A 27,433-nucleotide genomic window follows, 5' to 3' on the forward strand; every position below is an offset into this window, starting at 1 on the left:
TCACAATTGACTGAAACAAAGACATCAACATATTGTTTACATGCCACTGTGGTGTGGCTTGTACACATTAACTCTAAATTAAACACGGCACAATATGTGTCATTGACCTGGAAGACTCAAGTTCCAGTTCTCCCTCCACCCCAGAAGACCTCTGGGGACACTTCAAATCTCACAGCGCAACCTTTCTCACAGAATGGCTTTTCTCAGGAGACATGTGCTGTAATGGTGTGTGGGAATGACTTTGAGAAACGGGGGGAAGTGTACATCCAAATTGCAAGACTGGTGTCGTCCTTGCAAGGTAGTCCAGACAAGCAGCATGCCCCGAGGAGCAAATTCTAGTTTACTGTAAGGTTACATGAATAGAATCTTGCAAGTCTGAAAGTACATCTCTCTCCCCCCACCTCACCTTTACTGTCCAAGAAACTGGTGTGTGTGTGTGTGTGTGTGTGTGTGTGTGTGTGTTCCTTCTGAGATGTTTGCCCATTCATTCTGCAGATCCAGCTGTTTCTTATCTGACCATTGTCTAGTCCAGGGGGTAGGCAACCTTGGCTCTTTTATGACTCATGGACTTCAACTCCCAGAATTCCTGAGTCAGGAATTTGTTAACTGAAGGTTAATGCTGGTTAATGCTGGGGGCCACCACAGGATTAAGATCTCTGTGTCAGGTTAGATGCTGCAAACCAGAGGGAAGAGCTTTCTCTTGAGGAGGACTCTGGTTGAAGCATGGGATTGAGAAGCAACTGCAAAAAGGCAACAGCTGATGTCCAGTATACCAAAGTAAGAATAATGATTAGAAAGAAGGAAAAAATACAGCTTAGATCAAGTAGATAGGCATAGCTTAAAGGAAGCTGGTTAAGGCCAAGGCAGAAAAGTTCAAGTTGCCAAGTTAAGATGAATCAGGGAGCAGAGGATACACACATTCAACGCCCAACACCTCTGATGGCTTGAAGTTCCCTTTAGCCTGTGTCTCTGTCTTGTTACATATTGGCCGTGTTCTTATGACAGGTTTATCTGAATCATGTTTATTCCATTTACTTAAGTTTCTGGTTTTGCCCTAAAGCAGGGGTGTTCAACTTCGGCCACTTGAAGATCTGTGGACTATCTGGGAATCTTGGGAGTTGAAGTCCAGAAATTTTTAAGTGGACAAGGCTGGACATCCCTGCCCTAAACAATCGGCTAACTGCACTCACTTGCCTGGTTCACTGCAATATGGTCCAGGGGTTTTTGCAAATGCAACCCCATTTATTTCGTTGAGAGAAGAATCCACACCAGGGGAATGTCATGTGCTCTGTGGTTTGTTGCTTTGGAGGAATGGCAGAAACGGAAGCACAATAAATGAAATGAGGGGTTGCGTCAGACCAAATCTGGCAGCGCCAGAACTCAACCAAAGAGCTTTAGGGGGAGTTCTACACTTCAGAATGCAACATTTGTCCTTTAATGAAAGATTAGGGAACTAGAATCCCATGACAACTCAGATACACCATATCTGGGGACAGCCTGGCTGTGGCTGATGGAAACTGCAGGTCAAAACGTATGGAGAAACCTAGACAAAGAAAACTCCCTGGAATATCTAATGGGTTTTTCAATGAGCGAACTTTCTACAGGAGGTTGGGATTTTTCAAGATGAAACACGGAGCGCATACTAAAATATGCATCCATTAGACAGAATAACAGAGTTGAAAGGGACCTTGGAGGTCTTCTAGTCCAATCCCCTGCTCAAGCAGAAGACGCTATACCATTCGGGACAAATGACTGTCCAGCTTCTTCTTAATAGTCTCCAGTGATTGGTTGACCCCGCTCTTCTTTGTGGCAGCCCTTCAAATATTGGAACGCTGCTATCTTGTCTCCCTTTGTCCTTCTTTTCACTAGACTTGACATGCCGGTATATATTGAACCCAAGACATTTAACTCCAAATTGCAGCAAGAGTCGTCTTGCCGGGTCTGAAGAAGACCTAATTAGTTCTGATTCCATTTCCTACACTTGCCTAAAGGTTTGTTTTGCTTGTTATTTCAAAGTCCATACTCCCTTCTGGCCCCCAGGCATCATTCAAGACAGGTGCTAACCATCTAAACATAGAAGCAATTTTTAAAGACAATAAAAACCAGCTACAATAATTAGTCCATCTAAACGGCTGGGAGGGACAGAAAGATCTTGAGCTTTTGACTGAAATTGGAAAGAATGGAGGCTGAGGGCCACTTGCGTCCCCGGCCTTGGTGGTGAACACATCTGGATATCTGCAGGCTCCTTGGAAATGGGCCTCTCAGCTCAAGACAGACCTTCTGTAGAGAACTCCTCTCTGGTATGAACCATAAAGCTGTTTGGATTCCTCAAACAAGGCTGCCTCTCTTCAGAGGTCCCCTTGGTTTGTTCACAAAAAAGCACGCTAACTCTTGGGCTTGTACCTCCATCTGCTGAACTGAAGGAGACGGTGCATCCTCAAAAGTCTCCAGCAATCCTCCCTCTGAAGCCCGTATCTTTTGCATCAAGGCAGGTGTCAAGTGGGAAAAACATTCCCCTCTTTCCTGGAGACCTCCCAGACAGCCGGTGGGATGTTTTCTCAGCATCGAGAGTCAAGGTTTTGCTTTTAATCGGCCTAGATCTTTTCCAGAAGTCTGCTTTGATGGAGACCACCGCTTGGAAAGAATTGGCCCTTACGGTTTTCATGCGTTTAATTTAAATGGAACCGGCAAGGGGCTGTCTCTGCACACAAATTGGGATTATTGTCAGAATCCATTTATATCACAATCAGCCCTGGACAACCCAACTCTTCTCACTGGTACTGACTTCCTGATGATCTCCCAAACCACCTTCCATAGTTCTCTTCATTAGATCTCAGACACAAAACCTAAAAGGTGTTTCACTAACTGTTCAGGAAACTAAATATATTTAGATCAGGGGTCTTCAAACTTGGCCCTTTTATGACTTGTGGACTTCAACTCCCAGAATTCCTCAGCCAGGCATGCGTGCCTGGCTGAGGAATTCTGGGAGTTGAAGTCCACAAGTCATAAAAGGGCCAAGTTTGAAGACCCCTGATTTAGATACTCCATCTAGGACAGAGGTCTCCAAACTTGGCAGCTTTAAAATCTGTGGACTTAAAGTTCCCAGAATTCCTCAGCATGGCTGGCTGGAGAATTCTGGGAGTTGAAGTCCACAAGTCATAAAAGGGCCAAGTTTGAAGACCCCTGATTTAGATACTCCATCTAGGACAGAGGTCTCCAAACTTGGCAGCTTTAAGATCTGTGGACTTCAAGTTCCCAGAATTCCTCAGCATGGCTGGCTGAGGAATTCTGGGAGTTGAAGTCCACAAGTCTTAAAATTGCCAGGCTTGTAGATCCCCTGATCTAGGACAGGCAGAAATTCCATGTTTTGCTAGGCACCATTTCTTTCAGTTGAAACAACACCCAGAAGTCATAAAAGACAGGCTGCTTCAAAGCAGCAAGAACCAATCTCTACTCTTCAGATCCTACTGGATTGCAGGTCTCAACATCCCTCATCACTGGCGGTCGCTGAAAGTTGAGTGAGGTCAACAGCATTGTTCCAGGATAGAATCCTCAGTCTTATAAGTCAAGGTTGCTAACTGCACATGTTCAGAGAAGAGCGTATGTCATCCTGCTCTTGAGAAATGTCCTCCACCTTCCCAGGTCTCTTGCCAAGCAGAGCAGGAAGGAGCCACAGCCAGGAGTCACTGGGCAGAGGAGACGATAGGAGGAGAGATGTTTGCAAGCAAGGTGGCAAAAGTTCAGAAAGAGCCTGGTTGCCCCTTTTCCAACCAAAGGCCTAAAAAAACACAAAAGAGTACGCCTTGAATACAATTTGTTGGTCAGAAAAAGTGCATCAGATCCTGGATTTGGGGACAGGAGAAGCAAGTGGATGTTCTTTTGAGTCTTTTTGAACCCCAGATCCAGAAGCTGCTGAACTGGGAGATTTGCAAAGTTCTTAGATCATAACACAAAGAGAAGTGCCAAAGAGCTAAACTTTGACCGCAAGATGCACAAAAGCAAACAATGGACACACTTCAGACAAACATCTATTAAGAATGCATTTTACATCTGGTTAAATCCTGGTTAAATAGTGCAAATAAAAGATGACAGCCAGTCTCAGAGGCAGGCTTTCTAAAAAGCCTGGGCTTTTAAAAAATAATCCTGCTGCTACAAGTAGGCAGGCAGGCACACACCCCTTGCAATGGCCGGGCCATGATTTTCTTCCTGTCCTGAAACAGCATCCCACTTCACACCCGCTTTAAGGGAGAGGGAGGAGGAGGAGGAGAGGAGAGGAGAGGGAGAGTTGCAAAGTCCTGAGAGTGTCTTGGCACAGTCAGACACCCTCTGCATTTGCCAACCTGACTGGCAGATCTCACCTCCTTGGGTTTGGAGTTTTTCACGGCATGGTTAGGGTCTTCCAGAAAGGAGCTGCCAAATGATGTCTACTTGGATTTGTCTCCAGTTTCTCCTCTCAGCGAACAAAACGGAAGCATGCAAACAGGGCTGAGTCCAGATCAGAAGGGAAACACACACACACACACACACAGCTCGGATTTAGCTCAGGCTTCAGAAGAGCAACACCCCGAAGCTCCAGGAGAGGTTGCATCCAAAAAAAGGGACCAGCAGCCTGTGGCCCAGCCTGGTATGGAGAAACCCTGTTGGACGGCCGCTCTGATTCAGCAGGAGAAGATCAAGGGACAGCAGCCACACAGCCAGGGGGCACCAGACCGGGGAAAGCAGATCTATTAGTATAGCAGCAACACATGTCAGAGATCAGCTGGAAATGCAACACGCAAGCACATGCAAGAGGAAACGCAGCAGCCCGGAAACCCCACCCTCGCAGCCCGTTTCTTCAGCAGCCAATGCTACAACAGATGCTAATGTTCTAACGGCATGTACGCTTGTGTTGTTTTTTTGTTGTCGTTGTTTCCCCTTTGCTTCTATACGTCTGGAACACACTGGCTTCTCGTGCTCGGTCGCCAAGCTTGCAAATCCTCCATAGACAACAGCCAGGCTGAGTGTATTTACCCTGGGCTAATGAAATGCCTCTTCTAAATCACCAGCAACCTTCTAAGAAAGCATCTGTCTCTTTCCTGTTTTCGTCCACACCGATAGAGTTAAATAAGACAGGCTGAGCGAAGGCAGGTTGGGAGAGAAAGACTCCCTCCAGCTGGACCTTACATGGGCATGGAACTCTTCTCCAATCAGAATCCCGTGCAATAAGCAGGAAGATCATTCGGCCGCCCCTTGTTGCAGCTCCAGCCGGCCATGAAGCCAGCAAAAAAAAAAAAGGGGGGGGGGGAGAGAGAAGCAGACTGTTGAAGCTGAAAGCCAGCAAGCCCAAAGAGAAGTCAATGCTTCTCCTTTTTGCTCTTGGTTGCCATCAGGGAGCTCCAGTGTTAGAGAAGGAGGAAGGGCTGGCCCAACTGGGGGTAAAAGTTGCCTGTCTCAGAAGAAATCCAGATGGGTCACATCAAGAAGCAACCACGAGGAAGAGGAGAGGAGAGGTGGAGTAGCAATCGCACGTCTTCTCCTGGGCAGAAGCTGTCTTAGGTCCGGACTTGGAACTTCCCAGCCTTGGTCATGTACTTGATTCCTTTGAAAGGCTTGTACTTCTCTCCATACATGTCTAAACGATTCACCTTCAGGCCTGGAGCGAGCAGAAAAGACGAGGTGTGAAGGCGGAGCAATGGGGAAGACGGAGGAGGCTGTAAAAACCGGGCACAAATTTCACCCCAAAACGTTTTGCAAAACGTTCAGCCAATTGTGGCGGAGAAATTGGGTGGGTAACTTCTCTGAACTTCTTCAAAGGAGGGAAACCCTTCGCAATAAGTTCTCACAATTCCTCTTAACGCCGACAATATGGGACTGAAGTTTCTTTCGAGGTCTTCTGTAGAGCAGGGGTCTCCAACCTTGGCACCTTTAAGACTTGTGGACTTCAGCTCCCAGAATTCCCCAGCAAGCCAATTCTGGGAGTTGAAGTCCACAAGTTAAGACTTGTTGCCAAGGTTGGAGACCCCTGCTCTAGAGTTTAATGAAACTATGGGGCTTTGCTTACTTGTGCGGCCCAGTTGCTGGCATGCCGCAGCCCGATACTAGTCCACGGACCGGAGGGTCGGGGACCCCTGCTTTATAAAAGCCCCCCCCCAAAAAAAGTCAGAGAATTGGAAGATCACAAACCAGAGATCGCCAACTGCTGGATTTTGAACTGGAGGTTAATGGTGGGATTCTCATCAGGCTTGGAGGCCCCTGCCTGAAGACTCATTGTCCCCTTCAAACTGGGCAGCTTCTGAGGGTTGATCTTCCCCACGTCCCACGTCAGGAGCTTTCAAGGGAAGGATGGAGAAAGAGATGACAAGATAGTTCACAGTGAATTAATAGCAATAGCAACAGCAATTAGATTTATATAATCGCTTCACAGTGCTTTACAGCCCTCTCTAAGCGGTTTTACAGAGTCAGCCTGTTGCCTCCAACAATCTGGGTCCTCATTGTACCGACCTTGGAAGGAGGGAAGGCTGAGTCAACCTTGAGCCAGTCAGGATCGAACTCCTGACAGTGAGCAGAGTCAGCCTGCAATACCGCTTTCTAACCACTGCGCCACCACAGCTCTTAATCTTAATCCTACAGAATTAAGATTACAAAAAAAAAGATTGCAACAAACCAGCGTAGCTTGATAGGACCAGCAGAAACTGGGCTTTGTGACGCCAGAAGATTGGTTGAACCTACTTGAGTGTTCTCCAAACTGGGACACTAAATATGCTATACAGTTTATGATGACAACTGTGCCCAAAATTTCCACTGCTAAGCAAGACAATTGTTAAGTGAGTTTGCTCCATTTTATGACCTTTTTATCACTGTTGCTATGTGAATCACTGCAGCTATTAAGTTAGTATCACGGTTGTTAAGTGAATCTGGCTTCCACATTGACTTTGCTTATCGGAAGGTCACAAAAGAGATCAGATGACCCGAGGACACAGTAACCATCCTAAATATCAGCCAACTCTCTGAATTTTGATCATGTGACTCTGGGGATGCTGCAACAGTTGCTAAGTGTGACAAACAGTCACAAGTCACTTTTTCCGGTGCCGTTGTAACTTCGGTTACTATCCGAATGTTTGTAAGGGGAAGACTACTTGTATTACATTTCTCGTTTTTGAGGCTGCTTTGAGCCCACTGTATTTGATGATATTTATTCATCTGTATGGACCATAAGAAAGGCTGAGCGCCAGAGAATTGAGGCCTTTGAACTGTGGTGCTGGAGAAGACTCCTATGAGTCCCTTGGACTGCAAGGCGATCAAACCGGTCAGTCCTAGAGGAGATCAACCCTGACTGCTCTTTAGAAGGCCAGATCCTGAAGCTAAAACTCAGATACTTTGGCCACCTAATGAGAAGGAAGGACTCACTGGAGAAGAGCCTCATGCTGGGAAAGGTTGAGGGCAAGAGAAGAAGGGGACGACAGAGAAGGAGGTGGCTGGATGGAGTCCCTGAAGCAGTAGGCGTGAGCCTAAAGGGACTCCAGAAGATGGTAGAGGACAGGAAGGCCTGGAGGAACGTGGTCCATGGGGTCACGAGGGGTCGGACACTACTTCGGAACTAACAACAACAACAGCAACAACATTAATCTGTAAGTCCTCGTCTCCCCATTTCATTGACATTTGGCAATCAGTAAACTTTTAGCACAGTTCTCTGTGTTTTCTCAGGAGAGGAAACTTGCTCCGGTCCATGACGGACTCTAAAATGAATTTAGATAAGCGGCTTTAGGCAATTACATTCAATCTATAATCTCCAAATTAGTTCCATTCTCTTCAAAGTCAGGCTTGCCACCTACTGTATGTTTGACAGGCAAGATGAGAAATTGCAGGGCAAAAATCTCATTGTTATTCCTCCTGGCAGCCAAATTAGTTATTGCTGAGCAATGGAAATATTTAGATATTATCTCAATGGAGAGGCGGCATCATACGGTCTGGTCTGCAGCATTGCTTGAGAAGGCCATCGATAATAGCCAGGGTGTGACAAGGCAAAGCAACACCATTGTTTTCCAAGGAATGGGGGGGATTTAATTGTTTATATGTAAGATTAGAATCCTGGCAGAAACTTGTCTCAAAAACAATGGACACATTAAAATGGCTAACATTATGTGAATTTATTATTTATTTATTTTTTTTAAAAAACCCAATAAGCACTAGTGGTGGATCAAAAATGCCCTATCGAAGTGCTCTCATCTTTGGAATATGGAGGAGAGCCCAAAAAGGTTGTTATAGAACTGGGAATCCATCTCAGCATCTTTCCAGTGGTGAATGGCAGGATACCAAACAACAAAACTATAACACCTAAAACATCTGGCTGTAATCTCCTCTTCTTGAAGAGGTAGAAAGTGGTCGAGGAGAGTTCATTTAATGAGTTCAGTTCATTAGTGACCATTCGAATGGCACTGAAAAAAGTGACATGATCATTTTTCATACTTATGACCATTGCAGCATCCCCACGGTCATTTGATTTACTTTCCGATGCTGGACAACTGACTCACCTTAATGATGGTTGCAGCGTCCTGGGGTCATGTGATCAAGCGTTTTGCAAGCCTCTGACAAGCAAAGTCAATGGGGAAGCCAGATTCGCTTGACAACCACGTTACTAAGTTAACAACTGCGGTGATTTACTTAACAGCTATGGCAAGGAAGGTCATTAAATGGGGCAAAACTCACTTCACAGCTGTCTTGCTTGGTAATGGAAATGTTGGGCTCAATTGAAGTCGTAAGTCAAGGACTACATCTTCTCTGTGGCTATGTCTTCCTTTACACACACACACCCTGAGCCATCCCACTAAAGAGGACAATCCCCTCTAATAAAAAACTTCCAGTTAAACTGGTTTATTGCTAAACAGCCTATGCGTAGGAATCTTCTCAACTAACGGTCAACATTACTTGGATACGGGTCAAAGGAATTCAAGCGGGGGTGCTTGTGGCTATGTGAGGATTTTAGGCTGATCCCTCTTTTAACTGTGCCACTAGATCCTGCCACTCCTTCTCCTACAACAGGGAAAGATGACAAGCAGATCATCCCAAGAACTAGAGTGAGGGTTCTACTTCCTCACCTTTGTGACAGGATCAAACGTGTGTGTCCCCTGTGAAGGTGTGAGGGTCATGTTAAGCACTCCTTTGGGCATCTGGCTGGTTACCAGTACCCCCTCCACCGTCTTTCCCATGGTCTGCTTGGGCCCCACAGTGATCTCAAAGCGGCCGAGGGAGCTGCTGTCTCGGAAGCTGATGTTGTGCTTCACGTAGACGGGGATGGCCACTAAGCTGCGGAAAAAGAAGAGCATTATCATGGCAAAAGGAGTTGTAGCCCACTAATCCCTGGTTGGCATCACAGCAAGAGCAAGTGGAAAGAATAAGCGTGGCCTGAAGATTGGCGAGCCGTTGGCATCTCACAAAACTGTGGCATCCTTGGTGCTCTCTGAACTTGGCTGTTTTCTTGTGGACGTTTCATTACCAAACTAGGTAACAGCATCACGCTAAAAGGGTGTGGGATGACTGTTTGTTTATATACTAGTGCAGGGGTGTCAAACTCAATTTCATTGAGGGCCGCATCAGCATTGCGGTTGCCCTCAGGGGGCCGGGTGGGTGTGGCCAGGGTGGGCGTGGCCTACTGGGTGGGCGTGGCTAGACTGTGTATGGCCTACTGGGTGGGCGTGGCCAGCTCTACATCGTTTGCATCAAGGGTGCCTATGGGGGCCTGGGCAGGAGTGGGGCAGATCTGAGGGTCTCTGGCAGGAGGAGGGTCTCTGGGCCAGGGCCAAGGCAGTGGGGGCCGTTCCCTCACTGTTTCCAGGATGGCTTTGTGGGCCGCATGAAACCACTTCACGGGCCGGATCCGGCCCCCAGGCCTTGTGTTTGACATGTCTGTACTAGTGATATGCCCTGTCCTTGTTCGTGGGAATGTTCTTAGTGATTCCTTGATTAGGTTGTTGATTACGCTTGATGGTTCAAGGAGGCACCAAGAACACTCCCACCGGCACTGACAGGGCAAGCCACTAATATACAAACAAAGAGCAAACCCCACACCCTTCAAGCACTGATGATGTTATCTAGTTGGGTAATGAAACGTCTGCAAGAAAACCACCAAGCTCAGAGAGCGCCAAGGACCCCACAGTTCAACCCTGAGCTACAAATATCCTTTTCTCATAAAACTATTGGGTACCCAAAGTGGTGTAACTCCCATAGTAGCAGAGACAGCCTGGTGTCCATGCCATCCATGTTTCCACAGACACCTCCCTTGGTGCTGCCGCCTCATCTTAATTTTGCTGTTCAACTGTAGAGAAAGGTGAATAAGAAGCTGTCCTCAAGGATCCCCGATCATCACAATTTTTCTTTTCCCAAAGTACCATTTTTACCTTAGAAAACAAACATGGCCGACAGAGGTGGCCCAATGCTCTAATCAGAAGGCCTGCCCACCTGCACAAGAGAAAAGCTTGGGGGGGGGAGGAAGGCCAGAAAGGCGATAAGCAGCTTCCTGAAAAGAAAGGGTTAAGCCAGGCAAGAAAGGGCAAATTCAGAGTGGCGGAAGGGCCTTTAATCCTGAGGGAGTGAGATGTATGTACATTCTTAGATATTGTCCCTCTCTTGATTGGACGGTTTCCCACCAAATGCCCACCAACCTTGGCAGCTCTGCTATGTCACAAAAGCAGTATTCTCTGTCTTGCTGCTTTGCTGAGATAGAAAGCATTGCGTTACGGCAGGGGTCGCCGAACCAGGCAACTTTGAAGACTTGTGGGCTTCAACTCCCAGAATTCCCCAGCCAGCCGAGGTTGGTGGCCGTTTGGTGGGAAACCATCTAATCAAGGCAGTGACAATATTCTAGATATGTCTATATTCATCCCGCCTCTTCCAGATTCAAAGCCCTTCTGCCAGTCTGAGTTTGCCTTTCTGTCCGACTTAAACCTTTCCTTTCAAGAAACGGCTTGAATTCCAACATGGCTGGCTGAGGAATTCTGGGAGTTGAAGTCCACGAGGCTTAAACTTGCCCAGTTTGGGGACCCCTGCACTACAGCATCTTAGGGACATTCATCCAAATGGACTGTACCAAGAAGATAGGGGTGACGTCAGTCCTGATACTTGTACCAAGCCAAAGGTAGAATTCTCTGGTGGACGATTCCATCTTCCGTTCCCTTATATAAAGGGGGGAAAGTCCAAAACGCTGGAAGAATCCATCTTACTTTTGAGCGCTGACGTGGTAAGAGAGCAAGCGGAAGTTCCCGTCAGGGGGGATGAAGGACAGGATGCGTTCGGATTCCCACCGCTTGAAACGCACACAGGGGTGGAAGCTGACATCATCCAGCAATCTGGGGTTCTGAAAGAAGGAGGGGGATAGGGAATTTAAGTCCGCAGGTCTTAAAAGTTAACAAAGTGGAGAAACACGTTGCCATTCCCTTGTTATGAAGTGCCCAGTTCAGCCATAGCCACATTATGTTGTGCTTTGGTCTTCTCTCCTTGACACGGTTCCCAACCCCCATTTTCAAAGATGTAAACCAGGGGTTCTTTAAACTTGGCAACTTTAAGACTTGTGGACTTCAACTCCCAGAATTCCTCAGCCAGCCCTCTGGCTGAGGAATTCTGGGAGTTAAAGTCCACAAGTCTTAAAGTTGCCAAGTTTGAAGACCCCTGATGTAAACGCTTCTCATCGCCCTTCCCTTCCACAAGACCCTTCCCCTATTTTGAAACAAAGCTGTTGCACCTCTCTCTTCCAGACTTGTTCCTAATTTCTATCCATCTCTGCAGGCCGGGAAATAAACTCTGGCAGAATCTTAATATCCCCCAAGAGATGAAGAACCAAAGTCACCTACACCAACTTTATGTATTTATGGCGGCCAAAGCAGAACTCCGGTGCTCTGGTTTTACCGCTTCATACCACCCGTGGGAAGACTTTCTTGCTTTCCTATTTTGGATACTGGCTCCACGATGGTTGGCTGTGAAAGGGCAGCCAAGGGAATTTGTTATAACTGGCGGGCAAGAGGGATCTTTCCCCTCTCGTTTTTACCATGAAGGAGAGGGTGAGGTCAGGCATCCCAGTCAATTTCACGCAGGCATCAATCACCCCTTGGATTTCAGCTGTAATTGTGGAACCTGCAACACACACAAGCAAACAAAAAATAATTCACATAGATCAGGAAGGACATTGGGGCTAGTCTAAACACTCTAACCCTCACATAACCGTTCACGTAGTGACCATTTGAACTTATAACAGCAGTGGAAAAAATGATTTATGGCTTTTTTCACACTTACAATGGTTGCAACATTCCCCCTAATCACGTGATCAAACTTTGGACCCTTGGCAACTGGCTCACTATGACATTGGCAGTGTCTCCTGGGGTCACGTGACCATCTTTTGTGACTTTCTGACAAACAAACTCAAGGGGGAAGCCAGCTTCAATTTGCAACCGTGTTAGTAACTTAACAACTGGAATGATTCACTTAACGACAGCAAGAAAGGTAGTAAAATGGGGCAAATCTCAGTTACTAACAACTGTCTCACTTAGCAATGGAAATTTTTGGGCTCAGTTGTGGTTGTAAGTTGAAGACTTACCTGTATTCCTTTTTCAAAAGTTAAGTTTAGAAGAAGAGCAAGCAGAGTCCGGGGGTGGAGTCAAGCAAGTCATCAGCCTAGAGTCGTTACGTTCCCACAAACAATCCAAGTCCAGCCCCTCTTGAATTCTGTTGACTCATATCTAGTGACAACTTACTATTGACCATTAGTTGGCTAGATTTTTTTGAATAGGCATGACCAATAAATCTTCCTAACTGGAACTTGATCGTGGTCTAGATCAGGGGTCCCCGACCCCCGAGCCGTGGACCGGTACCAGGCCGTGGCATGCCAGCAATCGGGCCACACGAACAAGCAAAGCCCCATCTGCGGAATGCAGACAGAACACGAAACCAGGCCCCTTCCAGTCCGTGGAAAAATCTCTCTCCACGTAACAGGGCCCTGGTGCCCAAAAGGTTGGGGGCCTCTGGTCTAGATTCTTCATGCCTGACAGTAAGTTTATATTTGCCAAGCTGTAGGCAAAGCAACCACTCATTAACTAATTAGGGAAAATAAACTAGAAAAGAAAATGCTTTGTAGAGATCACTAAGTTCTAGTCTGCCTGAGGCACAGGAACATGGGGCAGTCCCTCTGTCAGCTCCAGGGAAAAGAAGGCAGGCGTAAATTGGCTTAGCAAAGGACAAAGGCTATGTGGTTTGCCACAAATGCCGAGATTGCTGCTGTCTTTGAGCAAGGACGTGGCTGGAATACCTGATTTGTCGTGGCTGGAATACCTGATTTGTCGATGATGGCGTCTATTTCCTCAATCACATCAAAGTAGGCTTCATTGTTAGTGTACTTCACACTGGTCCGTCGCCAGGGCACCACGGACAGCTGCCCTGTGGGGAGCTGCTCTCCCACATTGGTGCTTCCTGGAAAGACAAAGAAGGGAGGAAGAAGCCAGAACAGGCGCCAGACCAGTCAGTTTAACTGCAGCAATAACATAGGACAAAATGGTAGCCACAACTCAACTCAACAATCAAAGCCCTGCTCCTTTTTACGTGTGTCACAAGTCACATAAAAGTAGGTAGGCTTTCACCATGGAATCAGGGCTACAACCTTACTCTTTCTCTCTCTCTCTCTCAGACACACACACAGAGGAAGAGAGCAATGCTTTGGGGTTGGAAGGTCTGTGCAACCAGCCTGCTGTCTTAGAAACATTAGACGCCAAACAGAAGCAATTTTATTTATGGGGATTACTTGCAGACGTTTCTTTACCCAACTACGTAACATCATCAGTGCTAGCAGTTGGGTAATGAAACGTCTGGAAGAAAATCAGCAAGCTGAGAGAGCACCAAGGACCCCACAAGCTACAAATATTCTCTTCTACAATTTTATTTGCATGGACCTTTTCCTAATATGAGGGATGCGGTGGCTCAGTGGGTTAGGACACTGAGCTTGTCGATCAGAAGGTCGGCAGTTTGGTGGGTCGAATCCCAAGTGCCGCGTAACAGAGTGAGCGCCTGTTACTCGTCCCAGCTTCTGCCAACCTAGCAGTTCGAAAGCACGTAAAAATGCAAGTAGGAAAATAGGGACCACTATGGTGGGAAGGTAACAGCGTTCCGTGCGCCTTTGGCGTCTAGTCATGCCGGCCACATGACCACGGAGACGTCCTCGGACAAGCGCTGGCTCTTCGGCTTTGAAACGGAGATGAGCACCGGCCCCTAGAGTCGGAAACGACTAGCACGCATGTGCGGGGGAACCTTTACCTTTTACCTTTCCTAATATAAATGTGCAGTTTGATATTCCAAAGCTTTCTACGGGTTCCTTGCTTTTTTTTTTATCCTGTTTCCATATCTCTTTAAAATGGCAATCCTCCCCCAAAATAAAACAGTGTTGACTATGCTGTTGTACATCTGACACTACCTTGAGAATAAGCAACAGTAAAATATATATTCAAATATTTTACAGAGGATAATGCTGATTTTTACTCTTCGGGTAATCGGTTGTCCTCAGCACAATCCTACACCACATCATCAGCCAGTCTAACTCAGCGTTAAATCCTAATGGAATTTATTCCCAAGTAAATAGGCATATCACATTAACCTATGATTTGATTAACCATGTTTGTTAACTACATTATAATTGCCATGTTAACCCAAAATCAAACAAAGCACTGGTTTTTGGTAGGATAACTGAACACAGCCTACATAGGCTGTGTCATTGTAATACTCTATGCCAGGGGTAGGCAACCTTGGCTCTTTTATGACTGGTGGACTTCAACTCCCAGAATTCCTGGTTTAGGGCAGGGGTAGGCAACCTTGGCTCTTTTATGACTGGTGGACTTCAACTCCCAGAATTCCTGAGCCAGCATGGCTCAGCTTGGAAACCTCTCCCTTTCCCCTCAGCATGGCTGGCTCAGGAATTCTGGGAGTTGAAGTCCACCAGTCATAAAAGAGCCAAGGTTGCCTACCCCTGCTCTACGCCGTGCAAAACTGGACCCTGGAGTTTAGTTTGTACTAAACACTTCACTGTACACTAACTACGTACTGTAGGCTATTCAGCTAACCCCATAAACCACAAATCAACCAACCCCATTTTAGCCTAATGGACTATGTGAGGCCAGTCACAACCATCTACCTGTGATTGTATTGACAACTGTCCGGAGGATTGTCGGCGGCCTGATCAGCTCCTTCAGAATATTGGACTCTGTTGCCAAGGGGAAGCCATTGTCCAGCATCTCCTCAAGCACTTCATAGACCACCACCACGTTGTCCTTGATGACAGCCTCAGAGCAGACTCCGAAATAATCCTGGGGTGGATGGGAAGAAGCAAAACTAAGCAGTTCTCCATTCTTGGGGTCGGCAGCCTCAGGAAAAGAGAGATCCCTTAAGTGCCCAGGAATTAGGTGAGAACCCAAATTATAAATGGCCTCCAAAATAAGGGAACACGAGCCGTGGCTCAGAAAGGATTACCTCCTGCCCAGCCTCAGCGGAAAAGAAAGCGGGAGGGAGTGGGGGGGGGCAGGATTGTACTGTGGGACCACTACTGTGGCCCATCCCATCATCAGACCAGATGGAGGTACAATTTAAAGAGTCTGCTTCCGTTCATCTGAAGACGATTTGGAATGGAGAAAGCTTCCCTTTGTGGGTTTCCTGCTTCAAAAAGGCCACAAAAGCAGCACTTCTCATTTTACAACCATCAGGAAGCTCCAACAGAAACTGCAAACCAGGAACATGGATAATAAAGGAGTCCAAGTGACAACTAAGAGCTCAATCTAATTTCATATAGGCCTGTAAGGAACTATCTATATGGGGATAGGATAGGGGGAAACCTGAGAAGACCCCCAAGGGGGGAAAAAAAGCAGAGATCTACATTTAAAATAACTAAAATACAGATGTCGATAGTTTAATATATTTAAAATATGTCTCCAAGAAAATTCATCATAGAATAACAGTTGGAAGGGGCCTGGGAGGTCTCCTAGTGTCTAGTCCAGGGGTAGGCAACCTCGGCTCTTTTATGACTCGTGGACTTCAACTCCCAGAATTCCTGAGACAGACTCAGGAATTCTGGGAGTAGAAGTCCATGAGTCATAAAAGAGCCGAGGTTGCCTACCCCTGGTCTAGTCCAAACCCCTGCCCAAGCTGGAGACCCGATATCATTCCAGACAAGCAATTCTCTTCTTAAAAGCCTCCAGTGATGGAGCACCCACAACTTCTGGAGGCAAGCAGTTCCACTGGTTAATTGTTCACACTGTCAGGAATTTTCTCCTTAGTTCTACATTGGATCCTTCCTTGTTGAGTTTCCATCCGTTGCTTCTTGTCCTGCCTTCTGGTGCTAGGGAGAATAGGTTGACCCTCTCCTCTTCTTTGTGGCCGCTCCTCAAATATTGGAACACTGCTATCTCACACTTAAGTCATTCTTTTCACTAGACTAGGCACATCCAATTCTTGCAACTGTTCTTCGTATCTTCTTCTTTTCTTTTATCTGTCCTTTTATCCTCCAGGCCCCTCATCATCTTTGCTGCTCTTCTCTGCACTCTTTCTAGAGCCTCCACATCTTTTTTGCATCGTGGTGACCAAAACTGGATGCCGTATTCCAAGTGTGGCCTTACTAGTGCATTGTAAAGTGGCATTAACACTTCACGTGGATTTTGATTCCATCCCTCTGTTAATGTGGACTAACGAAAAGGACTGAAGCTCTGTGGGAAGCAGAGTCCTTGCATGTAGAAGCTCTCAGATTCAAGCACTGGTATCTTCAAAGTAAGGATGAAGATATGTCCCAATGACTTGCCTTTTCGTCTCCCAACCCTTTGGGTCAATGTATAAAATTGAACTCCAAACTAATCCAAGCTGTTTGCTATCTACTCCTTGTCTTCCCTTTTTTGCAACTCTTCCTATAGAGAAGGTCAGACTTGGGAAAGCACCAATCATTTAGTTCAGAGGTGTCCATGGATGGCAACTTTAAGAACTGTCGACTTCAACTCCCAGAATTCTGGGAGAATTCATAGATGGCTGGGGAATTCTGGGAGTTGAAATCCACGAGTCTGAAAATTACCACGGCTGGACACCCCTGGTTTAGTTCATCTTGAAATAGAGATTATCCATCCATAATGGATAGTCTAGTGGAAATAATAGTATATATCCATATACAACGCCTTTGCAAGTTCTGGGACATGAGGTCCTCAAAAATCCTAACTGCCCCTTTACTTAGTCACGTCTTGGGAGAAAGTTTCATCTGAATTTCTGGAAAATTGTTGCCACTCCATATCTGGGTCTACCTCAAGATATCTTGGAGCTACAGACTCTTGAAGTTTCAAACGATTCATACTTCTGTCAGTAGGAAAGTTGAAATTCTCAGAGACTGTAACTTTGATGTGAACAATCAAATTTATCTTGGAATCTCATTCCCCTAAGACAGGAAGTCTTCTGTGGGTGGGAGCTGTATGAAACATGAGGTAGGTACTTTTCTGAAATGGCTGCCATGAGAGAGCTGCCTCTTCGCAAAATGGATGCCACAGTCGGCACGTTCAGTCATAAAACATATTTATTTCTTCAAATGTACTAACTCAGGGGTAGGCCACCTTGGCTCTTTTATGACTTGTGGATGTCAAATCCCAGAATTCCTGAGCCAGCTATGCTTTTGCTGGCTGGGGAATTCTGGGAATTGAAATCCCCACATCTTCAAGTTGCCAAGGTTGAGAAACACTGGTCCAGATTTTTTGCAAACAGGAGAAGGGATCAACCATACAGGTATCCACCATCTACCTTTTGATCCCTCCCTGCGAATGCCTCTCTAAAAATGTCCCTTTTCTACTCTACTGCAGGCCTTTTCAACCAGTGGTACGGATACCACCTGTGGTACATTGGGACATGGCAGGTGGTACGCCACCATCCTAGAAAAGTGGTAGCGGGGGAGGGGAATGAGTTGAACCGGTGGCACAAGCCTAAGTGAGAGATGGCTGGAGCTGCAGGGCTGTCAGGGCTCAGCGGAAGCACCAGGATCAGCACCAGGATCCAGCTGGAGCTCAGCGCTGATCCTGGCGCTTCTGTTGAGCCCTGAAGAAGCGCCGATCAGCTGGAATGTTGCAGCATCTCCAGGGTCTTGTGATTTACATTCAGATGCTTGGCAACTGATTTATATTTATGACGGTCACAGTGTCCCAGGGTCATGTGAAGTGACCAAAACCTGCTGCAACCACCTAGCAGATCGGGGGGGGGGAAATAAAAACCAAACACCCCCCACCCCACCCCCGCTGCCAATCCTCAACAGAAATGCTCACAACAATGAAAACCTCGGACAGGAGGAAGAGTGCCGCTGGGTGGTCAGGCAGGTGTCTTGCTCGGCTGTGGCTTGGGGGGCACTTTTTTCAGTGCCATTGTAACTTTGAGCAGTCACTAAGCGAACTGTTGTAAGTCGAGGACTACCTGTACTTCCATCACTTTTTTCCTTTTTTGTTTTTTTGGTCATCAAGTTTTTGACCCCTTGCTAGGCGACTGGTGGTCCTCGGATGTTGCCATATTCTAAAAGTGGTACAGTGGGTGAAAAGGCTGAAAAGCCCTGCTCTACTGCACAGGCGGCAGGTTGAGAAGACAACCTGGGAGGCAGGTAAGGGAAAATGGAACGGCTCAAACTTGCCCGGCTTGATTGGCCTGTTTGGCAAAAGACAAGGTACCCCGGGTGCAAACTTTCAGGTAAGTACTGTGAGCCCAGGGATGAGGATTAGCATAAAAGCAGGGCTGGCCTTGCCAAACAAAGCAACTATTTCAAGCAGGATTGGCCACAGGATTCAGCCGGATTTAAAGTGCAGGTAGTCCTCGATTTGCCACAGTTCGCTTAGTAACCGTCGAAAGTTACAATGGCATTAAAAAAAAGTGACTCATGGCTGTTTTCCACACTTGGAACTGTTGCAGCATCCCCCTGGTCATGTGATCGAAATTCGGACACCTGGCATCTGACTCACATTTACGACGCTTGCAGCGTCCCGGGGTCACGCGCTCCCCTTTTACGACCTTGTGACAAGCAAAGTCAACGGCGAAGCCAGATTCTCTTCATAACCGGGTTACAAACTATAGCTGCAGTGGTTCACTTAGCAACTGTGGCAAGGTGGTAAAACGAGATGAAATTCACTTAAAAACTGTCTTGCTTAGCAACAGAAATCTTGGGCTCAATTGTGGCCATGCGTCGAGGACTACTTGCAACTCTGTTTATGGATTTTGACGTGTTTCTGCCTGTTCAGTCCAGCCGATCCAGACCAAAGCTGGACCAGGATGCCCATCATCCTACTGCCTGGGTAGCACCATCCCACTTCGGAGCGCCACGTTGGGGAAGGTGGTGAAGGCATACGTCTGATGGAGAAGCCATTTGGGGTTTCCGCGAGGGCTTGGCTGATCACGGGACCGAGGGATTGCTGTCTGATTAAAGGCCAAATTTCATGTGATTTCAGATCTCACTTTGTTGTCCTCATCTGCCTCTCCCTCTGTCAGAAAGAAATATTAAACTCAAAGTCGACATCCTGTTCTTGAAAGGGAGGGCAGGAAGGGAATCCAGATCAGCATCAGTACTGGATGGAAGGGTTTTCATTCTTTCCTTGCACTTCACTCTCTCCCACTGAAAACTAACCTTGGAAGGATCAACCTCTAGCACCATTTTTCTGCAGCAATGGCTGCCCCACTGCAGTGGTGGTGCAGGACGTGGAGAGGATATCCATTGCTGCTATGTGGTTAAGAGTGCACTATAACGGGGTTGGAAGGGATTTGGGAGGTCTTCTAGTCCAGCCTCAAGGCAGTTGACCTTTGTTGTGATTCAGGGTCAGCCTGTGGGTTCGGCAGTTGGGTCGGACGATTCAGAGGAGGAGGAGGGGGGTGTTGGAGAGCCTGCAGAGAACAGCCTGGAGGCTTCGCAGAGCCCTCAGCCAGGCCCCTCCCATCTGGTCGCTATGCAGATCCAGCTGTGTGAGCCTGACAGCGTGGATGAAGATGACCCACAGCTGGCCCTGTTCAAGGACGCCTGACGCAGGAGGCAGTCAATCAGGAGTAAACAGAGGAAGGCAATGGGGCACCTCGGAAGGAGGCAGAGAGAAGCCACGCCTTGAACTGTTTAAAAGGGGAATGTGTGGGAGGGCTGGTTTGCTGAAGGCAACCGTTTGAATAGCTCCTGTTTCATGGTTCGTGTTTGCTCTCTTTGCTCTGTTTTATGTTAATAAATTTGGCAGGCTTAGTTCCAGCCTCTTGCCTTCTTGTAAAGGGGTTGTCCCTGCCTTTTCTGCAGGGCCGGTAGCAGGCTGGTACAGAACAACCTTATACCCTCCTGGTCAACTGGCTGTCCAGTCTCTTCTTGAAAATCTTCACTGACAAAAGCCCCCACAACTTCTGGAGGCAAGCCGTTCCACTGGTTAATTGTTCTCACTGTCAAGAAATTTTTCCTTAGTTCTAGGTTGGATCTTGCTTTGATAAGTTAGTACAGGGGTAGGCAGCCTTGGCTCTTTCATGACTTGTGGACTTCAACTCCCAGAATTCCTGAGCCAGCGTAGTGGACCCTTTAAAAATGGGCACATTTTTGACTTTCTTGACACCCGGACCATGGATACTCCTAGCACCACACTCGGACTGGGTTCATATACTGACTCACATTCGGATTATGGTTTACTAAATAAGCCACAATGGCTGGGTCTAGGGTAAGAGTGCTGTGACCCAGCCAATATGGTTTAGTGGCTAAGGGGCATAGATCGGAAAGCAAAATGAGGCCCTGGAGCGCACTAAGCAAAAGGCAGGCAAACTATCTTATGACACAGCATGTGTCAATCTAACTGACAGCTGTAGCCCAACTCAGTTTTAAGATGTTGTCGCAGTCACACACTCGTTACCGTCTGCAAACATTTTACCAACCTAGAGCGTTTTACTGTAATGGCTTAGAGTGTTTTGGCAGATTTGGCAACTTTTAAAGATGTGCGGACCTCAGCTCCTGGGATTCTCCAACCACCATTCAGAGGTGCCAAGTTGGAAAACCACGGGTTTCAAGTATAACTCCACAATTTCTGGAATTCCCAGCCAGCACTGGGTTGTGTCCAACAATTCTGGGTGAAGCTGACAAGCTAACCATCCCCTCACAGAACCTGAAGCTCAGGAAGAGAAACAAGAATTTCTCCAGTAGGGGAAATAGAGCCAACATTTCTCGAAATGATAAAAAGCAAGCACACCCACCCACCCCCACCCCCAGAGTATGGTAAAAAGTCAAGATGGTAGTCACAATATTATGGTAAAAGGGTTTGCCCATTTTTAATTGCATAACAAGATATAATGTAGGTACCGCTTCAATCATATCATTATGGCTGCCATCTTGACGTTTACCTTTTGAACTAGTTTCTTGCTGTAGTTAAGGTGCTGGCCTCGAAATCACGAGACTGTGGGTTTTACTCCCGTCTTAGGCATGAACACTGGCTGATTTGGGGACAATCAGCAGGAGATGGTGAGTTCTAGCCCTGCCTTAGGCATGAAAGCCAGCTGGGTGACTTTGGGCCAGTGACTCTCTCTCAGCCCAACCAATCTCCTAGGGTTGTTGTGAGGAAAATAAGAGTGGAAGGAGTATTATGCTTGCCCCCTTTAGTTACTTAAAAAAAGTAATAAAGGTGGGATAAACAAACTCTAATAGATAAATATTGTAAATAAAATACCCTGCAGACATTTTAACACCGCTTTATAAAGCCTTGGTAAGGCCAAACCTGGAATACTGCTTTCAGTTTTGGTCACCACATTACAAAAAATATGTTGAGACTTTGACTGTCCACTCTCTTCTTAAAAGCCTCCAGGGATGGAGGCACGTTGTTCCACTGGTTAATTGTCCTCACTGTTAGGAAGTTTCTCCTTAATTCCAGGTTGCTTCTCTCCTTGATTACTTTCCATCCATTGTTTCTTGTCCTGCTTTCAGGTGCTTTGGAGAGTCAGTGGACCCCCTCCTCTTTCTGACAGCCCCTCAAATACTGGAACGCTGCTATCAATGTCACCCCCCTCATCCTAGTTTTCTCTAGATGAGCTGTATCCAAATCCTGCAATGCCAAATGTAGTCCAAAGAATCAACAAAGAATCAACAAAGAATCAATATACAGCAACTAATTGCAACCAATAGTAATTGAAATTAACAAGATAACGAATCTGCCAACAATTGAACAAAAACTATTTATTACTAATGCTAATAGCATTACTGTATTTTTTGAACAGGACCTTGAAAGGCCTTTTTAAGGAGCCCAAAATCTGGGGGAAAAATACTGACCATCGTTCCCTACCAATAACTTTTTTCACAGCGATGTTATTTTTACAACAATGACTTCTTATGCCTAATGATGTTAGAAGAAAGCATTTGTTAGTCACACTGCATAATCCTACATCACAAGACATCATGTGATTTCCCTGTGTTCTCCTCCTCCTAGCCATGGTTAACTTTCCTCCTAGCCATGTCATCTTTCGACACATGCGTTTTGCACCTCTGTGAATTTCATTATCCATGCTTCTGCATGCTACTTTTTAAACATCCACTTCACAATCCCCCCTCCCACAAAAAAACCCCAGACAGTTGTGCATTAATTCTAAATCGCCAGAATACTTCACCTACCTGAAACGTATCCACCACCCGGTGAAGAAACTCAATGACAAAAAGCGGGGGCACTTCTGTTTGGATCACGGCCACGAAGAAGATCTTGTGTCGATACACGCTCAAAAGATAATGGTGAGGGGTGGAGATCACCGGGGGCACATTTTCAGCCTCCGAAGCTCGTTCTTGAGCCTCGAAGAAGTAGTCGCAAACTGAACGGCTGATCACGCTCTTCCAGTGTTTCTCCAGGAAAATGTCTCCAGAGGAGTTGATGAGAAAAAGGCTGTGAATCATTGCTGGTCCAGATGGAGGCCCACCGCTGAGGCCCAGTCGCCAACCCAGAGATCAACTGCTCTGTGGCTCCTCAAGTCTAAAAAATCAACACACAAATACACACAAGCACGTAGGATTTCTCAAGTCTGTTCTTTCGCCTCAAGGTTCTCCACCGCTATCAGAATTTGCTGCCTCTCCCGATCTGAGCATGCAATAAGCTAAGAGAATGAAGTGCGAGCCGATTTATAGCTGCCAACACAATCATCAGCAAGAATGTGGGACGAGCACATGAAGATGATGTGGGAAGACACTGCAGAATTTTGACGGCTGTTGCAACATTGAAGGCGAAATTTGAAAAAGGGGGCCAGCCATTGCAGAAGTGCTGGTGACTTTTCTCAGGTAAGATTTTGCCTTAAGGACTTGTAACCAGACAGGTAACTGGAGACAAAAGGAATCTGAGCTGCAGCTAAGAAATGGCTTCAAGAACGTCGGGGTAGAAGTTTTGATTTTCAAAACAGGGGCATCCAAGAAAGAGGGGCATGTAAAAAAAAATAGAAGGAAAGATGGTGGTCATGCACAAAAGTGGGTGGGGCTTTGGTCATGTGGTCTTGGCTGCCATCTTGCCTACTTGGATATCCCCCATAGATGCCCCTATTTCAAAGAAACGAACCTTACTGAGGATGTTCTTTGGCCTTGCGGTAGATCAACTGGCCACTGGATCAGAGCCCAGGCTGAGTTTTGGCAGTGCTCTGACTTTGCCTGTAGTTTAGTGACCATTCGAAGTTATAACAGCACTGACAAAAGTATCTTATATCTGTTACTTCCCACTTACAACCATTTCAGCATCCCAGAGTCATGTGATCAAAATTGGGTGCTTGGCAAGTGCTTCATATTTATGACTGTTGCAGCGTCGATGGAGAAATCGCTTAACAGCCGTATTACTAACTTCACAACTGCAGCAATTCACTTAACAACGGTGGCAAGAAAGGTCATCAAATGAAACAAAACTTAACTATCTTGCTTGGGCTCAATTGTGGTCGTAAGTCAAGGACTATCGGTACAATTCTTTCTTTAAATTTGAACGCTCCCACCACCACCACCACATGCTCACAAGCCTGCAATGACTTTTGACCTACAAATCAAGCTTTGTATGCCTTCCTCTCACCTAAACTTCTTTACGGTCCCCTTTTCCATTATTTATAACCAATCCCAGAATGCATTCTTGCTCTTGGGAAATGCAATTCTGTACTGCATTAGGAGCAGCCACTGTTGCCCTGTGTTGGGGAAACAAGGACTCACCTTGAGCCTTGAAAAACATACCTTTTATTAATTTTTTTAAAAAAAATCTAATACCAGAATCATTTTATCTACTAAGGGTGCATCTCATTACGTTCACATGACACCTCTTGCAAGCTGTGCTTGCTCCCAAGTAGATTCCAGGTGCGAATCAAGGTGTTGGTTGTTATTCTATATAGCTTGGCTCAGTTAAAACCAGGGGTCTTCAAACTTGGCCCTTTTATGACTTGTGGACTTCAACTCCCAGAATTCCCCAGCAATCATAGTGTGTGTTCTCTGTCCCCATTCCTATACTCTACAGCAGTGTTTCTCAACCTGGCAGAAGCCACACTTTTGTTTCCTATTTTTTTTAATCCCATTTATATCCTGCCCTTCTCCGAAGACTCAGGGCAGCTTACAATCTAAGCACAAATCAATGTGCTTGTGACAATGATCCTGTGGGATAGGTTGGTCCCAAAATCATCCCGTCCCTTTCCATAGCTTGAGGCCTGCTCTGGTCCAACACCTGAACACCAGCCTGATTCCCCTTTGAAGATTAATCTGTTTTGGTTTGTTATTTATATCCTCCATTCCCTGCCCCAGAAGATCAAGATAATATTCCTGGGACAATATTTTTAACACAACAATCCTGTAAGGTAGGTTGGTCCAACAACCATCATTGGCCCAGTCATCTAAGAAGCTTCCATGGTTAAGGGTTGATCTGAACCAGGGTCTTCCCAGTATTAGTAAAACACCTGAACTGCGAAATGTCCAATTGTAACTCCTTTTACAGTTGCTGGACAACCTTAGGAGCCTGACTCCCCACATTTATACCAAACTTCCATAACTGAAAAAGACAATATATCAATAATGAAACCAGGATTAAGCAATTTTCTACCTCCAGGTGGTTTTGATGACATCCTACTATTTACTGCTGTGCACACAACTGGTGGGGAATGAAGACCGGGCTGTTTCCATCAGTATTGAACAGTTTTGAATTGCTAAAATGCATGAACACAGTTCCGGCCTGTGTTGCCTTAAAGCAACTAGGAAAAGCAAGATGGGGGCCCTCAGAAATCTCTTCGGGAAACTGAATTCAAAGAGCTCCAGAACACCACAGACTTTCTCTGCAGCCACCCCAAGAGTTCATTGTTACAATGCATCTGAAGCTAATAAGACTATGTTTCTTTCAGCCAAATCTCTTCTCCCAAACCTTAGACTGTCCTGAAGCCCATGTGAGACCCCTTCTCCCTATATTTTTTTTCTCTCGTCCTTCCAGGGAATCTTTTTGACATCCCCAGAAGGCCAGCCTCCCCCCTCTCCCCCATCACTTCCATTCATCCCCAGTTATCCTCCAACTGGCGTTGCCCTCTAAATGAAGCCATAATGTGGCTTGTTGAGGTTTCTGTGGACATCTCAGCCTCTATAAACCAGGATTTAGGGCTTAGCACATTATGCAAAGCCACCCTATTGCGGCTTGTTAGGCTGTGTAGCCAGTTCATTTGTGGCTTATTAAGCAGGCTCTGCAAAGCCAGATCATTTGTGGCTTATTAAGCAGGCTCTGCAAAGCCAGATCATTTGTGGCTTATTAAGCAGGCTCTGCAAAGCCAGTTCATTTGTGGCTTATTAAGCAGGCTCTGCAAAGCCAGATCATTTGTGGCTTATTAAGCAGGCTCTGCAAAGCCAGATCATTTGTGGCTTATTAAGCAGGCTCTGCAAAGCCAGTTCATTTGTGGCTTATTAAGCAGGCTCTGCAAAGCCAGTTCATTTGTGGCTTATTAAGCAGGCTCTGCAGAGCCAGATCATTTGTGGCTTATTAAGCAGGCTCTGCAAAGCCAGATCATTTGTGGCTTATTAAGCAGGCTCTGCAAAGCCAGATCATTTGTGGCTTATTAAGCAGGCTCTGCAAAGCCAGATCATTTGTGGCTTATTCAAAGAACCATGGCAAATGATTCAGTTTGGCTCAATCTATCAAGCAGGACCCGGTGTCTCCGGAAGTCAGATTCTGAGTTCAGATCAAATCGACATGTTCTTTGCCAGGGATTCCCACGGATCTCAATGTACACATGTTGTACTTTGACAATAAAGGTTTATTATTATTGATCTGTGCATATATATTTCAGGTATGCAATATGTTAGCTCAGCTAATATAGGGGTAAATATCTTGCAATCAACACTCAATAAAATAAATAATTGGATCTCAACCCAGAGGGTCCAGGTCAGGCAGGAGACCCTAAGCTTACCTTCTTCCAGAGCCCCTGACCCCAATTCACAGCCTCCGCATCGCAGCCATCGCTTCCTCAAATAAACCGTGATGGGGGGGGGCGGGAATAGACCCCTCGGAAGCCGCCCACCCTCGCCGTTGATTGGCCAGCAGAGGACAACCCCCCCCCCCACACACACACACTTTCCTCCTATTCCGTGTCGCCGCCGTCGCCGGTTCTTGACAGCTCCGATTGACAGAACTGGTGGCGCTGGGGCAGGGCGGGGCCTCCTAATGCCGTCCATCGATTGGTCGGCAAGTCCCGGCCTCGTCCCCGAATGGCAGCCCGGGAGGCCGGTAAACGCTGAGCCCTGGGAAAAGCTGAGCGAGAGATTGGCTGGCCTTGAAAGGCTCGCGCGAACCAGGGAGGCGGGTCGCTGCGGCTCTATAGCAACGGGGCAGTTGCTACGCGGTCAGGTGAAGTTCCCTTTCTCTTCGTCGGGCGGCATGTGACGGGCGGGGGCCGCGCATGCGCATTTGGACAAGCGGGTGCCTTGGCGACGTTTCCGCGCTGCTTTGCGCCCCTCCTGCTTCGCCTTGACGAGCTTCCGGTCCTCGGTTTACGACCAAGTAGCTACAGAAGGAAAAGTGGACAGGCGTTGCTGCTTAGCAGGGTCAGTGTTCCCACCGCATAAGCCAGGGGTCTTCAAACTTGGCCCTTTTATGAATTGTGGACTTCAACTCCCAGAATTCCTCAGCCAGCAAAGCTGGCTGAGGAATTCTGGGAGTTGAAGTCCACAAGTCATAAAAGGGCCAAGTTTGAAGACCCCTGGCATAAGCCATCTGGGGTGTGTCAGAGCCCAAGCAGCTTTCCAAACTAACAACGTCAGTACAGGGAGTCCTCGGCTTACGAGTACGATTGAACCCCAAATTTCTGTGGTCAGGCAAGTTCGTGAATCACTGCAGTTTTTCGCTTGTCAGAAGGTCACATGACCCAGGGGCACTACGACCGTCATAAATATGAGTCAGTGGCCAAGCATCTGAATTTTTATCACGCGACCTTTGGGCATGCCGCAACGGTCATAAGTGTGAAAAAT

The 27,433-nt window shown here is 46.7% G+C and overlaps 1 protein-coding gene across 3 annotated transcripts; it reads right to left on the reverse strand.

The window, feature by feature from the left end:
- AP3M2 (adaptor related protein complex 3 subunit mu 2) lies at positions 1-26,554 on the reverse strand. Of its 3 annotated transcripts, XR_014027216.1 has the most exons (10): positions 26,377-26,554; positions 22,607-22,955; positions 15,140-15,311; positions 13,294-13,431; positions 12,017-12,102; positions 11,196-11,329; positions 9,075-9,282; positions 6,163-6,307; positions 3,803-5,632; positions 1-2,968 (listed from the first exon to the last, which is right to left on the reverse strand). XR_014027216.1 is itself a non-coding variant. In XM_081333739.1 (9 exons), the coding sequence occupies exons 2-9, from the start codon at positions 22,877-22,879 to the stop codon at positions 5,532-5,534; spliced, it is 1,257 nt and encodes a 418-aa protein (XP_081189865.1). In that variant the 5' UTR covers positions 22,880-22,955; positions 26,377-26,554; the 3' UTR covers positions 3,787-5,531. The 3 variants fall into 3 exon arrangements, 1 of the variants encoding a protein (XP_081189865.1); XR_014027217.1 differs by lacking the exon at positions 26,377-26,554 and having other exon boundaries at positions 22,607-23,112; XM_081333739.1 differs by lacking the exon at positions 1-2,968 and having other exon boundaries at positions 3,787-5,632.
- Positions 26,555-27,433: the final 879 nt, after the last annotated feature.

Source organism: Vipera berus (genome assembly GCF_964194415.1).
Source record: "Vipera berus genome assembly, chromosome: 8".
NCBI lineage: Eukaryota > Metazoa > Chordata > Lepidosauria > Squamata > Viperidae > Vipera > Vipera berus.